The 17,839-nt window shown below is 39.4% G+C and overlaps 6 protein-coding genes and 1 pseudogene across 6 annotated transcripts; all 7 read right to left on the reverse strand.

The window, feature by feature from the left end:
- Positions 1–78: 78 nt before the first annotated feature.
- LOC119723840 (perlucin-like protein) lies at positions 79–823 on the reverse strand. Its single transcript, XM_038194719.1, has one exon. The coding sequence runs from the start codon at positions 821–823 to the stop codon at positions 83–85; it is 741 nt and encodes a 246-aa protein (XP_038050647.1). The 3' UTR covers positions 79–82.
- An 893-nt stretch (positions 824–1,716) lies between these two features.
- Positions 1,717–2,794, reverse strand: LOC119723290 (annotated as a pseudogene).
- A 3,352-nt stretch (positions 2,795–6,146) lies between these two features.
- LOC119723291 (asialoglycoprotein receptor 2-like) lies at positions 6,147–7,741 on the reverse strand. The gene has a single exon (XM_038193842.1). It carries the CDS (start codon positions 7,405–7,407, stop codon positions 6,667–6,669), a length of 741 nt encoding a protein of 246 aa, XP_038049770.1. The 5' UTR covers positions 7,408–7,741; the 3' UTR covers positions 6,147–6,666.
- A 1,523-nt stretch (positions 7,742–9,264) lies between these two features.
- Positions 9,265–10,006, reverse strand: LOC119723300 (galactose-specific lectin nattectin-like). Its single transcript, XM_038193849.1, has one exon. It carries the CDS (start codon positions 10,004–10,006, stop codon positions 9,269–9,271), a length of 738 nt encoding a protein of 245 aa, XP_038049777.1. The 3' UTR covers positions 9,265–9,268.
- Positions 10,007–11,396: 1,390 nt separating this feature from the next.
- LOC119723292 (perlucin-like protein) lies at positions 11,397–12,851 on the reverse strand. The gene has a single exon (XM_038193843.1). The coding sequence runs from the start codon at positions 12,741–12,743 to the stop codon at positions 11,997–11,999; it is 747 nt and encodes a 248-aa protein (XP_038049771.1). The 5' UTR covers positions 12,744–12,851; the 3' UTR covers positions 11,397–11,996.
- A 1,220-nt stretch (positions 12,852–14,071) lies between these two features.
- On the reverse strand, positions 14,072–14,983 carry LOC119723295 (snaclec stejaggregin-A subunit beta-3-like). Its single transcript, XM_038193845.1, has one exon. It carries the CDS (start codon positions 14,981–14,983, stop codon positions 14,243–14,245), a length of 741 nt encoding a protein of 246 aa, XP_038049773.1. The 3' UTR covers positions 14,072–14,242.
- Positions 14,984–16,024: 1,041 nt separating this feature from the next.
- On the reverse strand, positions 16,025–17,651 carry LOC119723910 (perlucin-like). The gene has a single exon (XM_038194813.1). It carries the CDS (start codon positions 17,182–17,184, stop codon positions 16,447–16,449), a length of 738 nt encoding a protein of 245 aa, XP_038050741.1. The 5' UTR covers positions 17,185–17,651; the 3' UTR covers positions 16,025–16,446.
- Positions 17,652–17,839: the final 188 nt, after the last annotated feature.

The following is a 17,839-nucleotide window of genomic DNA, read 5'->3' on the forward strand; positions in this document are numbered from 1 at the left end:
TGTATTCATCTTTGAAATGTCAGCCACATTCACTGTACGGCAGAGCATTGCATCAACAGATTTTCCCTCATGCAAACAGTTTCTACAGATCCAGGCCGTAGCAGTTCTCAATTTCCACCACATCTTCTGCAGCTGCCTTTTGAAAGGTGAGGTCATTCAGCTGGCACACCATCTTGCCCTGGCCTTGGTCTTTCAGATTGAAGGAGCTACATTTGGGATGAGAGAGGCAGGCCTTACCACAAGACACCAGACCCTGAGCCTGTAACTCCATCAAGACGTGGTTATCAGTGAGGCACAGGGAGGTGATGCGACCATCGGAGCCGATCTGAAGGCAGAATAGAGGGTTGTAGTTGGTGATAGCAAGCTCACACGTTGCATATCTGGGATTGGTACAGTACTGATTGCTCCATTTGCCACCCGCTGAATTGACCATCAATGCACAATCAGCTCCACTGTACTGATTGCCAGGATTTCCTTCCCTCCAGTTCTGGTACGCGTTGGTCTCATCACCTCTCAGAGGGCAATTCTGCCAAACACCATCCTGGTCAATGTCATCGCAGTCGATCCAGGCTCCTTTCTGAAAGTCGCTGGGATAAAACTCCCGCTGGAGTAATTCCCATATAAATGTCTGTTCTTCAAATGAGTTGGGAAGTGCAAGGCTTGTATGAGAAGCAGCACAGATGGTTTTTGCTTTGTGCCAATTCTTTAGTTCTTTGATCACAAAATAGCAAGCCTTTCCATATCGGTGCCAACCAACAGGACAGATCGTTGCAATGCTGGCTGCACTCCCAATGAAGAGAAGAAGTATGCCAAATACATCCATGATGTATCTGCCTGATGTCTTTATGGGATAGATATAATAAACTGGTTGTCTCTTCTTTTTGATTGATTCAGTGTCGCTTATCGTCTCTAGTGTGGTAAACATCAATTCACATCCCAATTTCAAATGGTACTTGCAACTAGTAACCCTCCCTTTATAAGGACATGAAATATAGTGAGGCGTTAAGTATTTGACAAAAGCAAAAAGCCAGCCCAATCAAAAGGTAAAATTTAGCAAGTAATTTGATAAAACTACATGTACGTGTTGTTTTCTGTGGTCACTTCATGTCAAACGTAGTCTGAATAATTGGTGGCTTTATAACAGTCCGTGCAAGATGTGGAATTGAATCAATTGCCTGATGGCTGTGTGGTGATAATTCAGGGACACGCTTTGTTGGACCAGGGTGGAATTGTTAGTGAAGATGTGTTTTCTTCCAAGGTGGGGAGCACGTGCTGAGAACAAAACGTCCCCGGCATTTTGTAATCGTAGCTAATTGGAGGACATTCGTATTTGGAGACGACTCTATTTTTTTGAATAGGTCTAATGCCTGCAGTATGCTTCACAACACGTTAAGAAAGGGTAATGAGGTGGGGATATTCTGGTTTCAAATTCAATTATGAGAGCAGAACACTTCCGTAATGTTTCTGATAATGTCTGCTCTTGCAGCTACTGCAAGACTATAATTCAGTAAAGAGACATCTTTGGACAGAAAAGTTGTTCTCAAAACATCATCATTTGTCAGACATCCTACATGTATAAAAAAAATTTGGAAAATGATGATGTTGAAGTCCTGCTGTATAGGCAATTATCAGAATTCAAATTACAATGCAAAAATTACCATTTATATTTTTATGCCAGTCCCAGCCAACACTAATAAATATTTTGTACTGACAGACTATTGTGGGTGTTCCTGATATTGTAATCCCTTCCAAAGTCTTAGCAGTTCACAAAAATTATTCCACAAAAAAAGGTTATTCACTATCAGCCATGTAAATTTAAGCCACCACTGCCCTTTGTGTTAACCTTAAAAATGTCAGCCACATCTACCTGTACATAAGAGCAGTCTGATGGACTTTTTGGTATCAGTTTGCTTCATGCAACCAGTTTCTACAGATCCAGGCCGTAACAGTTCTCAATTTCCACCACATCTTCGGCAGCTGCATTTTGAAGGGTGAGGTCATTCAGCTGGCACACCATCTTGCCCTGGCCGTGGTCCTTCAGATTGAAGGAGCTACATTTGGGATGAGAGAGGCAGGCCTTGCCACAAGACACCAGACCCTGAGCCTGTAACTCCATCAAGATGTGATTATCAGTGAGGCACGGGGAGGTGATGCGACCATTGGAGCCGATCTGAAAGCAGAATAGAGGGTTGTAGTCGATGATAGCAAGCTCACATGTAGCATATCTTGGATTAGTGCATAACTGGTTATCCCATATGCCATTCCCCCAATTGCCCATCAATGCACAATCAGCTCCACTGTGCCGATTGTCAGGCTTCCCTTCCCCCCCAGTTCTGGTACGCGTTGGTCTCATCACCTCTCAGAGGACAGTTCTGCCAATCACCTTCCTTGTCAATGTCATTGCAACCGATCCAGACTCCAGTCCCTGGACCATCAGGATGAAACTCCCGTTGGAGTAATTCCTTGATAAATGTCTGTTCCTCCAATGAGTTGGGAACTGCAAGGCTTGCATGAGAAGCGGCACAAATATTGTTTGCCACAAGCCAGCCCAGCTTTTCTTTTATCACAAAGTAGCAGGCATTGCCATATCGGTACCATCCCACCGAGCAGATGGTCGCAACACCGGCTTCAAACCCAACCATGAGAAGTAGAACAACCAGCACTTTCATTTTGTTTTGGATAATCTACGAGGTCTCGCCTGAGGTCCACCCTTTCAATGCTTGCATTCTCACACTATTTGAAAAACCTCTCCTGAGTATACTGTAGGTCCCTACATGTACATCAAGGACTTAATATTTTGGTCCTTTGGATTCATAATTAATAAATGCCATTGTACCTTAAGGTCTCTCCATATCAACATGATATATTGTTCCCTTGACAACTAATGCATCTAAAAGGTAGGAGTGGTCTTTAAAAATTCATCATGGCTTTTAAAACCTTCTGTCACTAAAGTGGATAGTAAAATGCTTCAAGGATTGCAGCAATTAATGCTTGACAAAGTAAACTTTATGATCATTGAACACCGTTATATTATACCTGAGACAGTATTGCTTTTAGCTGATGACATTTTGGCTTATGGTTTCCATGAGAACATGGGTTCTTTAATACATTGTAACACTAAAAGGTCAAATTACTTATAAGCATGAATATCAAATTAACCGCCTAGTTTTAGGTTTGAAATTCAAGCTCGTCCCTATAGCTATAACTATTGCACGCAAAGAGCTTAGGTTGCAAGAAATGGGGTGATCTAGGCCAATTAGAAATTGGCAGCGCACATTTGTCTCAGCCTCCAACGGACAAATACGGGTTTGAAATTGTCTCCAATTCTTTTGTCTGCTTATAATACAGAACACCAGGTGGCTTACAAAATTTTGCCTGGAGTGTTGTCTGATATCTCTGTGTTAATAATCCGAGGGAAGAAAAACCCAATATGGCACTCATCGAATAGTGAAAGCAATTGTAACAAAGACTCTGTTCGCCACGTGCAACACAGCGGTTAAGTTCCAAACATATTTTGCATTCCTTTGATACCTTTTCTGGTCGGGTGCACCTTATGGGTTTATAAGGCCGGTGCGCGCAATAGGGCGTTGGTCATTCTTTTATTTTCTTTGTCACACTGTTATGTTGAGGTTCAGTTTGCTTTCCTCCAGCCACGCCACTGCACTGGTTTTTTTACTTTGTAAGTTTCACCCAATATTATATTTATCTGCTTTTATTAATTTACTCTTGGTTTATCTTTGTAAATAGTTATTGCGTAAATTATCAACCTAAAATCTGGGAGGTGCCCCCCGAATTCTGTCTTCCTCACCGTGTGTTTTCTTTGGTTGTTGTTTTAATTAGTAGCCCCGCCACGCCCTGGCCTGCTTGGCCCGTTACACAATGTATTCTTGTATCCCTTGAAAAAAAAGCCATCCAATATTATAATTATTATTTATATCAGGCTGAATTATCCGCAAAAAAAATTAATTTCAGGACACTGTCTTTATTCTGGCACATTTCTCGCCGCTCGAAGCTGCCATTGTGGTCGTTGACAACAGTCCACATGCGACAGTACCGCGCCTGGCACTCTGTTGACTGGTTGACAAATATGAGTTTCTATGCTCATGATTGTTAACATTTGTTAATATGCCCGGATGATATTGTCCTCATCCGGGTACTTTTACTGACATAATAATTGCATCTGATGTACAGCATCATTGGTTCCCTTGAAATCAGTTGAATTTGTTTTTGACATGCCTTTATTTGAACATGAATAATTAATAATAAACTATGATAAATATCAAACCAATACTCGCCAGGGATAAAATTAAGATTCTAAGCTTTAAAATGGTACAAAAATAATGGCGATGTGTTCCTGCAGCGAGGCTACAGTATTGAAAAAAATTTTTTTGGTGTCTTGGGACGAGCTGTACATGTACTTGTTGAAAATTGAAAATTGAAAAAAAACCACGTGTTTACCCAATATACTGTTGAAAAAATGAGCAAACAGTACTAAAAATAACTGACCAACCAACAATTAAGGAAACGTTTTGGAAATTGGCTGAAGAATATCAAAGTCATTTTTCAAATAAGCAACAAATGAAAACTAACTTATAACCTTAAAGTTGAACAGCAAAATTTACTTGAGCAGGGTTTGAACCTGTGGCCACCAGATTGCCGTTCCTGTGCTCTACCAACTGAGCTATCCAGCTCCAACTTCGTGCCCAGGGCTTACTTTATTTTGAACCTCGTTTCCAGTAGTAAGCCTGGGGATGGGAACTTGCTTCCTGTATCCTGATTCGAAAAATCACAATCACTTTGTGCAAAAGTTGACTTTTGATTTATCCTAAAATATGATCCAAAAGGTGTAAAATATATTATTTCTCCATTTTATATTAAAAAAAATAACCAAAATATTATTTCTCCATGTCTGAAAAATCTTAATCATATATTACCTTCCTAACAACTTTTTACAACAACAATTTCCTAACTAGAGGTATCACAAGCAGTACATTGATTTCAATAGAGAAAGAAAAAAAATATGGCTTTTTCGCTTCCATGTAGATTTTGCCATCCCTTTCCAAATTTGACCTTTAACAGATGCAAAAGCAGCTGTATATTTCTGATTTTAGGGGTTTGTTTCAGGGTTTTTTCAAGTGTTTTATTTCTGATTGCAGATTGTGCATAACTTGTTTATTAGAGTTTTCTACAACCAAATCACAAACAGCATAATATATACAGTTTACTTTAGAGTTCATTTGAAGGTATGGAGAATCATTTGCTTTGTGTGCATTTTTGGTAAATCAGCTGTCTTTTTGCTCATGAAGGGGTATATTTCCGGGTTTTTTTCATTGTTGTATTTCCTGATTGTAAATTTTGCATTACTTGTTTTTAGAGTTTCTACAGCCAATCACAGTTTACAGTGTAATGCTTATTTAAAGGTACATATGATTATTTGCTTGTGTGCATTTTTGTGTTTGAAGCAACAAAATTGCTCAAACTCTTGAGTAGGGTGCTTAACAAATAACCTGTTGAACTTTCAGCTCAGTTGCTTCTTTTCAATTTTTAGAAAACATATGGGGAATTGTACGAAAAAATGGTGCAAGTGGGCACACGTTTTGAAACCACCTTCAATGTTAGTTTTCCTCCAAAATTATTTCACAGGGTATTTGATACCAGTCCTTTTAGCAAAGTTTTAGTAGGTGCTTTTCTGGGTAATTGCAACATCTTGTTTAGTGCAAAGTTGGCAAAATTTACAAAATTAGCAAGAAACTTTTCAAAAGAAATGCAATATCTAAGGCAAAATACAACATCAAAGACAGAATATAACAAATTCAGTGATGTAGTGTTCTTGTTCATGTTGTGGATAGAGTAAGTCAAACATGTTTTCCATGTTTAACATCCTTCAAAACCCATTTGCTTCTTCTTCGTTTTTGTAATTTATGTTTTTCTTTGTATGTATGCGCCATGAGCGTCATGCCTGGCGGATACTGGCGCCTTAACAAGTGTTCATTATTACTTTTATTATTTGGTTAGATTTGTCATGACTCATGAGTATCCACCAAATTATCAAACATTTTCTTTTTACTACATGGGAAAGAAAGATTACACGTTCGGTGTAATAAAAACATATAGGTATCATTAGTGCAACAACATTAAACCATATTGACTATTTCTTTTCCAAATTCTTTGTTAAGAGGTAACATTAAAAAGTGCAATAAATTTGAGTGATCATTATGTTCTCCTCGTAGTGATCCCAACACACAATTTTGAAACAGTTGCCATTCACAACCAATAGTGTCCTCTTATGCCATTTTTTTTTTTAAATACCAAGAAATGAAGACATGTTGACATTTACCACACAATATTTCCTAAATATTTCTACCACAAACAGTTCAAATAACAGTGCAAAAATTACCATTAATATTTTCATGCCAATCACAGCAAACACTAATAAATATTGTGTACTTACAGACTTTTGTGGGCGTTCCTGATATTGTAATCCCTTCCAAAGTCTTAGCAGTTCGCACAAATTATTCCACAAAAAAGGTTATTCACTATCAGCCATGTAAATGTAAGCCACCACTGCCCTTTGTGTTAACCTTAAAAATGTCAGCCACATCTACCTGTACATAAGAGCAGTTTGATGGACTGTTTTGGTATCAGTTTACTTCATGCAACCAGTTTCTACAGATCCAGGCCGTAGCAGTTCTCAATTTCCACCACATCTTCCTTAGCTGCATTTTGAAGGGCGAGGTCATTCAGCTTGCACACCATCTTGCCCTGGCCTTGGTCCTTCAGATTGAAGGAGCTACATTTGGGATGAGAGAGGCAGGCCTTGCCACAAGACACCAGACCCTGAGCCTGTAACTCCATCAAGACGTGATTATCAGTGAGGCACGGGGAGATGATGCGACCATCAGAGCCGATCTGAAGGCAGAATAGAGGGTCGTAGTCGATGATAGCAAGCTCACATGTTGCATATCTAAGATTGGTGCAGAACTGGTCACCCCATTCGCCTTTCCTCCAATCGCCCATCATTGCACAATCAGCTGCAAAGTGCCGATTGTCAGGCTTTCCTTCACTCCAGTTCTGGTAAGCGTTGGTATCATTACCTCTCAGAGGGCAATTCTGCCAATCACCTTCCTTGTCGATGTCATTGCAGCCAATCCAGGCTCCATTCCCTGGACCATCAGGATTAAACTCCAGCTGGAGTAATTCCAATATAAACGTCTGTTCTTCCAATGAGTTGGGAACTGCAAGGCTTGCATGAGAAGCAGCACAGATGCTTTTTGCTTTGTACCAAGTATTTAGTTCCTTGATCACGAAATAGCAAGCCTTTCCATATCGGTGCCAGCCCATTGGGCAAACAGTCGCCACACTGGCCTCAAATCCAGCCATAAGAAGCAGTACACTCAACACATCCATGCTGTTTCTGATGATTAGGAATGTTCAGGTGTACGGATATATAGTTTTTTAGGATAGCCTCAGTATTGCTCAGCTTTTCTGCCAGTAATTGCAACTGAATTTTGAGTGTAGAACCACAACATGTTTCGCATGGAAATAACATCAACTGACGGTTTAAGAGCGCGAAATGAAAGAGGCTTACCCTTCTCATTTGAATGCACAAAGCAATCAAAGTCAGGGATTGCTACCAGTTAGTTTCCCTGACAACGCCGCTTTGGCTGTTGTCTAATTGGCAGTTGATTACACCATTGGGAATATTGCATATTTCGACAGTCTTTTGTCACCAGCACCTAACAATAGCCGATAATTTTTATAGTTGATCTTTGTGATTATAGAAGCTTTTATTCACACTGAAGTTAAAATGCCCATTGGTTTCCCCAACAGACATTGTACACTGTTTTATGTATATTGTCACTTCCCCATTCTTTTATATCTTAATGAAACTTGGTGTAGACAAAGACCCTATGCTAAAACAGTACCTCAAACCCTGATGTCATATTTTCCATAATATGTCACATCCTATCAGTGTAAAAAAAATTTGAGTATCTAGAGAACTGAGAATCTGATGGAACATGGCTATGTGAGTCTGCATGCTAAATAATACTTCTTCTTTTTTGGAAACTGATTTTGAAGTTTTTTAACCCACCCGATTCTTAACACATTTAATATTTGATAATGCGCATGTGTAACTCTATATCAAAAAAAAAAATGATTTCCCTGTGATGTCATTTGGTGTTTTAGAATTATATTACAAAAAAATAATAACCACATATTTGCTTTCCACTATTTACAGACAATTGTAAATGCATTTAGTGCATTAATTAAATACAATGTAGGTAGAATTATTGCAACAAATGAATCTGAAATAGTTATTTTCTTCTGCAGGGTTCTGCCATTCAAACAGCTACACATTCAGTGTAAAATATGACTGCCTACAACATTTTTGTTTTGTTGATCACACAACACACAACACTGTTAAACCTGTTGCCAATTGCAATAAGCCATTTCAGAGTTACAAAAATGTACTACTGTGCATGCGCACATCCCATAACAACGATAAGGGTCGGGGGATAAACAGTTCGCCACACGCATGCAAAATCATAGCGGGGTACCAACAAAATCAAAGAAAAGTTCTTATTTTGAAGTAGATGCAAAATGTTGATTGTTTTCAACGGCGCCATGGTTTACGTTGTTTCGTGTGCTCCAACTTTTGTGCGAACAAAAATTTACATCTTCTGTTTTACTAGAACAAAATTGCAAAATGTGGATTCGATTACCACGTCCCCCATAGACTTGAGTGCATTTATCTGCTTTGTTTATCTTCCGACACTAAATCGTTGAATCTGATGTGCGCACGTGCAGTAGTACATTTTTGTAACTCCGAAATGGCTTATTGTTGATGTACACTTTTTTTGCCCTTTTTTGCATTATGAAAAAACCAAAGGTTGTATGCAAAATATGGCTACTTTTGGACTTAAAATTTGAATCAATATATTTCAGCCAATCAAAAGCTTATCATCTAAACAACAAAAACAGTTGAAATTACTAGGCAAAAAGTACTGTTAATGTTTTTATACCAGTCACTACATTCACTAATAAAAATATTTTGTACTTATAGACTATATCGCGAGTGTTCATGATATTATATTGTAAATCCTTCTAAAATCTTATCAGTTCATAACAAGCCTCCCACAAAATAGTCATTCTACTCTCAGCGATAAGTAAGCTACGACTGCCTTTTGCACTCATCTTTGAAACGTCAGCCACATTCACTGTACGGCAGAGCATTGCATCAACAGATTTTCCCTCATGCAAACAGTTTCTACAGATCCAGGCCGTAGCAGTTCTCAATTTCCACCACATCTTCATCAGCTGCATTTTGAAGGGCGAGGTCATTCAGCTGGCACACTATCTTGCCCTGGCCTTGGTCCTTCAGATTGAAGGAGCTACATTTGGGATGAGAGAGGCAGGCCTTGCCACAAGACACCAGACCCTGAGCCTGTAACTCCATCAAGACGTGATGATCAGAGAGGCACGGGGAGGTGATGATGCGACCATCGGATCCGATCTGAAGGCAGAATAGAGGGTCGTAGATAGCAAGCTCACATGTTGCATATCTGGGATTTTTACAGCGCTGATTCCACCATACACCACCTGCCCTGTCACCAATCAATGCACAATCAGCTCCGCTATACTGATTGCTAGGGTTTCCTTCATCCCAGTTCTGGTACGCGTTGGTCTCATCACCTCTCAGAGGACAATTCTGCCAAACACCTTCCCGGTCGATGTCATTGCAGCCGATCCAGGCTCCATTACCTAGACCATCAGGATGAAACTCCTGCTGGAGTAATTCCCATATAAATGTCTGTTCTTCCATTGAGTTGGGAACTGCAAGGCTTGCATGAGAAGCAGCACAGATGCTTTTTGCTTTGTACCAAGTATTTAGTTCCTTGATCGCAAAATAGCAAGCCTTTCCATATCGGTGCCAGCCCACTGGGCAAACAGTCGCCACACTGGCCTCATATCCAGCCATAAGAAGCAGTACACTCAACACATCCATGCTGTTTCTGATGATTAGGAATGTTCAGGTGTACGGATATATAGTTTTTTAGGAAAGCCTCAGTATTGCTCAGCTTTTCTGCCAGTAATTGCAACTGAATTTTGAGTGTAGAACCACAACATGTTTCGCATGGAAATAACATCAACTGACGGTTTAAGAGCGCGAAATGAAAGAGGCTTACCCTTCTCATTTGAATGCACAAAGCAATCAAAGTCAGGGATTGCTACCAGTTAGTTTCCCTGACAACGCCGCTTTGGCTGTTGTCTATTTGGCAGTTGATTACACCATTGGGAATATTGCATATTTCAACAGTCTTTTGTCACCAGCACCTAAAAATAGCCGATAATTTTCACAGTTGATCTTTGTGATTATAGAAGCTTTTCTTCACACTGAAGTGAAAATGCCCATTAGTTTCCCCAACAGACATTGTACACTATTTTATGTATATTGTCACTTCCCCATTCTTTTATATCTTAATGAAACTTGGTGTAGACAAAGACCCTATGCTAAAACAGTACCTCAAACCCTGATGTCATATTTTCCATAATATGTCACATCCTATCAGTGTAAAAACAATTTGAGTATCTAGAGAACTGAGAATCTGATGGTACGTGGCTAGATGTGAGTCTGCATGCTAAATAATACTTTTTTGGAAACAGATTTTGAAGTTTTTAAACCCACTCGATTCTTAACACATTTAATATTTGATAATGCGCATGTGTAACTCTATATCAAAAAAAAAAATGATTTCCCTGTGATGTCATTTGGTGTTTTAGAATTATATTACAAAAAAATAATAACCACATATTTGCTTTCCACTATTTACAGACAATTGTAAATGCATTTAGTGCATTAATTAAATACAATGTAGGTAGAATTATTGCAACAAATGAATCTGAAATAGTTATTTTCTTCTGCAGGGTTCTGCCATTCAAACAGCTACACATTCAGTGTAAAATATGACTGCCTACTACATTTTTGTCTTCTTGATCACACAACACACAACACTGTTAAAACTGTTGCCAATTGCAATTGTTGATGTGCACTTTTTTGCCCTTTTTTGCAATATGAAAAAAATCAAAGGTTGTATGCAAAATATGGCTACCTTTGGGCTTATAATTTGAACCCATATATTTCAGCCAATCAAAAGCTTATCAGCTAAACAACACAAATAGTTGAAATTACTAGGCAAAAAGTACTGTTAACGTTTTAATACCAGTCACTACATTCACTAATAAATATAGTTTGTACTTATAGACTATATCGCGAGTGTTCGTGATGTTATATTGTAAATCCTTCTAAAATCTTATCAGTTCATAACAAGCCTCCCACAAAATAGTCATTCACTCTCAGCGATGAAAATGCATTGGGAACAAAGATTACACTTTCGGTGTAATAAAAACCTACTTTTCATAGGTATCATTAGTGCAACAACATTAAACCATATTGACTATTTCTTTTCCAGATTCCTTGTTAAAAGGTAACATTAAAAAGTGCAATAAATTTGAGTGATCATTATGTTCTCGCAGTGATCCCAACACACAATTTTGAAACAGTTGCCATTCACAACTGTTAGTGTGTCCTCTTATGCCATTTCTTTTAAAAAATATATACCTAAAAATGAGGACATGTTTCTATTTACCACACAATATTTCCTAAATATTTCTACCACAAACAATTCTAATTACAGTGCAAAAAGTACCATTAATATATATACTATGCAAATTACTTTAAACAGTCACAACACTCACCAAGACAAATTTTGTACTAACAGACTAGTACAAGTGTTTCCAAAATTGTAAATCCTTGCAACATCTAAGCGGTTCACAACAAATCTCTGCAAAATAGTCATTCACTATCAGCTGTGAAAATGTAAGCCACCACTGCGCTTTGCACATGTACTTGCATTGAAAATGTTGGCCCATGTACCTGCTCATGAGAGCATTCTAAAGGATATTTTTTGTATCAGTTTGCTTCATGCAACCAGTTTCTACAGATCCAGGCCGTAGCAGTTCTGAATTTCCACCACATCTTCAGCCGCTGCATTTTGAAGGGCGAGGTCATTCAGCTGGCACACCATCTTGCCCTGGCCTTGGTCCTTCAGATTGAAGGAGCTACATTTGGGATGAGAGAGGCAGGCCTTGCCACAAGACACCAGACCCTGAGCCTGTAACTCCATCAAGATGTGATTATCAGTGAGGCACGGGGAGGTGATGCGACCATCAGAGCCGATCTGAAGGCAGAATAGAGGGTCGTAGTCGATGATAGCAAGCTCACATGTTGCATACCTGGGATTAGTGCAAGACTGGTCATCCCATTTGCCACCCGCTGAATTGATTATCAATGCACAATCAGATGCAGCATTCCAACTGTCAGGCTGCCCTTCCCTCCAGTTCTGGTACGCGTTGGTCTCATCACCTGTCAGAGGACAATTCTGCCAATCACCTTCCTTCTCGATGTCTTCGCAGCCAATCCAGGCTCCATCCACAGGACCATCAGGATGAAACTCCTGCTGGAGTAATTCCCATATAAATGTCTGTTCCTCCGATGAATTGGGAACTGCAAGGCTTGCATGAGAAGCAGCACAGATACTTTTTGCTTTGTGCCAACTCTTTCGTTCCTTGATCACAAAATAGCAAGCCTTTCCATATCGCTGCCAACCAACAGGACAGATCGTTGCAATGCTGGCTACACTCCCAATGAAGAGAAGCAGTATGCCAAATACATGTACTTCCATGATGTATCTGCCTGGTGTCTTTATGGGATAGATATAATAAACTGGTAGTCTCTTCTTTTGATTGATTCAGTGTCGCTTATCATCTCTAGTGTGGTAAACATCAATTCACATCCCAATTTCAAATGGTACTTGCAACTAGTAAGCCTCCCTTTATAAGAACATGAAATATAGTGAGGCGTTAAGTATTTGACAATTTAAGCAAAAACAAGCCCAATCAAAAGGTAAAATTTAGCAAGTAATCTGATAAAAATATATGTACGTGTTGTTTTCTGTGGTCACTTCACGTCAAACGTAGTCTGAATAATTGGTGGCTTTATAACAGTCCGTGCAAGATGTGCAATTGAATCAATTGCCTGATGGCTGTGTGGTGATAATTCAGGGACACGCTTTGTTGGACCAGGGTGGAAATGTTAGTGAAGATGTGTTTTCTTCCAAGGTGGGGAGCACGTGCTGAGAACAAAACGTCCCCGGCATTTTGTAGTGGTAGCTAATTGGAGGCCATTCGTATTTGGAGACGACTCTATTTTTTTGAATAGGTCTAATGCTTGCAGTATGCATTACAACACGTAAAGAACAGGTAATGAAGTGGGGATATTCTGGTTTCAAATTCAATTATGAGAGCAGAACACTGCCGTTATGCTTCTGATAATGTCTTCTCTTGCAGCTATTGTCAAGACTATAATTCAGTAAGGAGACATCTTTGGACAGAAAAGTTGTTCTCAAAACATCATCATTTGTCAGACATCCTATATAAAAAAATTGGAAAACGATGATGTTGAAGTCCTGCTGTATGGGCAATTATCAGAGTTTGGTTAGATTTGTCATAACTCGTGAGCATCCCCCCAATTTTTAAAACATTTTTTTTCTAGTGCATTGGGAACAAAGATTACACTTTCGGTGTAATAAAAACCTACTTTTCATAGGTATCATTAGTGCAACAACATTAAACCATATTGACTTTTTCTTTTCCAGATTCTTTGTTAAAAGGTAACATTAAAAAGTGCAATAAATTTGAGTGATCCTTATGTTCTCGCAGTGATCCCAACACACAATTTTGAAACAGTTGCCATCCACAACTGTTAGTGTGCCTCTTATGCCATTTCTTTTTAAAAATATACCTAAAAATGAGGACATGTTTCTATTTACCACACAATATTTCCTAAATATTTCTACCACAAACAGTTCTAATTACAGTGCAAAAAGTACCATTAATATATATACTATGCAAATTACTTTAAACAGTCACAACACTCCCTAAGACAAATTTTGTACAACAGACTAGTACAAGTGTTTCCAAAATTGTAAATCCTTGCAACATCTAAGCGGTTCACAACAAATCTCTGCAAAATAGTCATTCACTATCAGCTGCGAAAATGTAAGCCACCACTGCGCTTTGCACATGTACTTGCATTGAAAATGTTGGCCCATGTACCGGTACCTGCTCATGAGAGCATTCTAAAGGATATTTTTTGTATCAGTTTGCTTCATGCAACCAGTTTCTACAGATCCAGGCCGTAGCAGTTCTGAATTTCCACCACATCTTCAGCCCCTGCATTTTGAAGGGCGAGGTCATTCAGCTGGCACACCATCTTGCCCTGGCCTTGGTCCTTCAGATTGAAGGAGCTACATTTGGGATGAGAGAGGCAGGCCTTGCCACAAGACACCAGACCCTGAGCCTGTAACTCCATCAAGATGTGATTATCAGTGAGGCACGGGGAGGTGATGCGACCATCAGAGCCGATCTGAAGGCAGAATAGAGGGTCGTAGTTGATGATAGCAAGCTCACACGTTGCATATCTGGGATTAGTGCAAGACTGGTCATCCCATTTGCCACCCGCTGAATTGACCATCAATGCACAATCAGATGCAGCATTCCAACTGTCAGGCTGCTCTTCCCTCCAGTTCTGGTACACGTTGGTCTCATCACCTGTCGAAGGACAATTCTGCCAATCACCTTCCTTCTCGATGTCATCACAGCCAATCCAGGCTCCATCCACAGGACCATCAGGATAAAACTCCTGCTGGAGTAATTCCCATATAAATGTCTGTTCCTCCGACGAGTTGGGAACTGCAAGGCTTGAATGAGAAGCAGCACAGATACTTTTTGCTTTGCTCCAATTCTTTAGTTCTTTGATCACAAAATAGCAAGCCTTTCCATATCGCTGCCAACCAACAGGACAGATCGTTGCAATGCTGGCTACACTCCCAATGAAGAGAAGCAGTATGCCAAATACTTCCATGATGTATCTGCCTGATGTCTTTATGGGATAGATATAATAAACTGGTAGTCTCTTCTTTATGATTGATCCAGTGTCACTTATCGTCTCTAGTGTTGTAAACATTAATTCACATCCCAATTTCAAATGGTACTTGCAACTAGTAAGACTCCCTTTATAAGGACATGAAATATAGTGAGGCGTTAAGTATTTGACAAAAGCAAAAAGCAAGCCCAATCAAAAGGTAAAATTTAGCAAGTAATTTGATAAAAATACATGTACGTGTTGTTTTCTGTGGTCACTTCATGTCAAACGTAGTCTGAATAATTGGTGGCTTTATAACAGTCCGTGCAAGATGTGGAATTGAATCAATTGCCTGATGGCTGTGTGGTGATAATTCAGGGACACGCTTTGTTGGACCAGGGTGGAATTGTTAGTGAAGATGTGTTTTCTTCCAAGGTGGGGAGCACGTGCTGAGAACAAAACGTCCCCCGCATTTTGTAGTCGTAGCTAATTGGAGGACATTCGTATTTGGAGACGACTCTATTTTTTTGAATAGGTCTAATGCCTGCAGTATGCAGTAAAGAACAGGTAATGAAGTGGGGATATTCTGGTTTCAAATTCAATTATGAGAGCAGAACACTTCCGTAATGTTTCTGATAATGTCTGCTCTTGCAGCTACTGTCAAGACTATAATTCAGTAAAGAGACATCTTTGGACAGAAAAGTTGTTCTCAAAACATCATCATTTGTCAGACATCCTATATAAAAAAAATGGAAAATGATGATGTTGAAGTCCTGCTGTATGGGCAATTATCAGAGTTTGGTTAGATTTGTCTTGACTCTTGAGTATACACCAAATTATCAAACATTTTCTTTCTACTACATGGGAAACAAAGATTACACTTTCGGTGTAATAAAAACCTACTTTTCATAGGTATCATTAGTGCAACAACATTAAACCATATTGACTATTTCTTTTCCAGATTCCTTGTTAAGAGATAACATCCAAAAGTGCAATAAATTTGAGTGATCATTATGTTCTCCTCGTAGTGATCCCAACACACAATTTTGAAACAGTTGCCGTTCACAAAGTTAGTGTCCTCTTATGCCATTTTTTTTTTAATATACCAAAAAATGAGGACATGTTTATATTTACCACACAATATTTCCTAAATATTTCTACCACAAACAGTTCAAATTACAGTGCAAAAATAACCATTTATATTTGTATGACAATCACAGCAAACACTAATAAATATTGTGTACTTACAGACTATTGTGGGTGTTCCTGATTTTGTAATCCGTTCCAAAGTCTTAGCAGTTCACAAAAATTATTCCACAAAAAAGGTTATTCACTCTCAGCCATGTAAATGTAAGCCACCACTGCCCTTTGTGCTAACCTTAAAAATGTCAGCCACATCTACCTGTACATAAGAGCAGTCTGATGGACTGTTTTGGTATCAGTTTACTTCATGCAACCAGTTTCTACAGATCTAGGCCGTAGCAGTTCTCAATTTCCACCACATCTTCAGCAGCTGCATTTTGAAGGGCGAGGTCATTCAGCTTGCACACCATCTTGCCTTGGCCTTGGTCCTTCAGATTGAAGGAGCTACATTTGGGATGAGAGAGGCAGGCCTTGCCACAAGACACCAGACCCTGAGCCTGTAACTCCATCAAGACGTGATTATCAGAGAGGCACGGGGAGGTGATGATGTGACCATCGGATCCGATCTGAAGGCAGAATAGAGGGTCGTAGATAGCAAGCTCACATGTTGCATATCTGGGATTTTTACAGCGCTGATTCCACCATACACCACCTGCCCTGTCACCAATCAATGCACAATCAGCTCCGCTATACTGATTGCTAGGGTTTCCTTCATCCCAGTTCTGGTACGCGTTGGTCTCATCACCTCTCAGAGGACAATTCTGCCAAACACCTTCCCGGTCGATGTCATTGCAGCTGATCCAGGCTCCATTACCTAGACCATCAGGATGAAACTCCTGCTGGAGTAATTCCCATATAAATGTCTGTTCTTCCATTGAGTTGGGAACTGCAAGGCTTGCATGAGAAGCAGCACAGATGCTTTTTGCTTTGTACCAAGTATTTAGTTCCTTAATCACAAAATAGCAAGCCTTTCCATATCGGTGCCAGCCCACTGGGCAAACAGTCGCCACACTGGCCTCAAATCCAGCCATAAGAAGCAGTACACTCAACACATCCATGCTGTTTCTGATGATTAGGAATGTTCAGGTGTACGGATATATAGTTTTTTAGGATAGCCTCAGTATTGCTCAGCTTTTCTGCCAGTAATTGCAACTGAATTTTGAGTGTAGAACCACAACATGTTTCGCATGGAAATAACATCAACTGACGGTTTCAGAACGCGAAATGAAAGAGGCTTACCCTTCTCATTTGAATGCACAAAGCAATCAAAGTCAGGGATTGCTACCAGTTAGTTTCCCTGACAACGCCGCTTTGGCTGTTGTCTAATTGGCAGTTGATTACACCATTGGCAATATTGCATATTTCGACAGTCTTTTGTCACCAGCACCTAAAAATAGCCGATAATTTTCACAGTTGATCTTTGTGATTATAGAAGCTTTTCTTCACACTGAAGTTAAAATGCCCATTGGTTTCCCCAACAGACATTGTACACTGTTTTATGTATATTGTCACTTCCCCATTCTTTTATATCTTAATGAAACTTGGAGTAGACAAAGACCCTATGCTAAAACAGTACCTCAAACCCTGATGTCATATTTTCCATAATATGTCACATCCTATCAGTGTAAAAACAATTTGAGTATCTAGAGAACTGAGAATCTGATGGAACATGGCTATGTGAGTCTGCATGCTAAATAATACTTCTTCTTTTTT

This window comes from Patiria miniata, unplaced genomic scaffold (genome assembly GCF_015706575.1).
Source record: "Patiria miniata isolate m_02_andy unplaced genomic scaffold, ASM1570657v1 HiC_scaffold_17, whole genome shotgun sequence".
NCBI classification, from domain to species: domain Eukaryota; kingdom Metazoa; phylum Echinodermata; class Asteroidea; order Valvatida; family Asterinidae; genus Patiria; species Patiria miniata.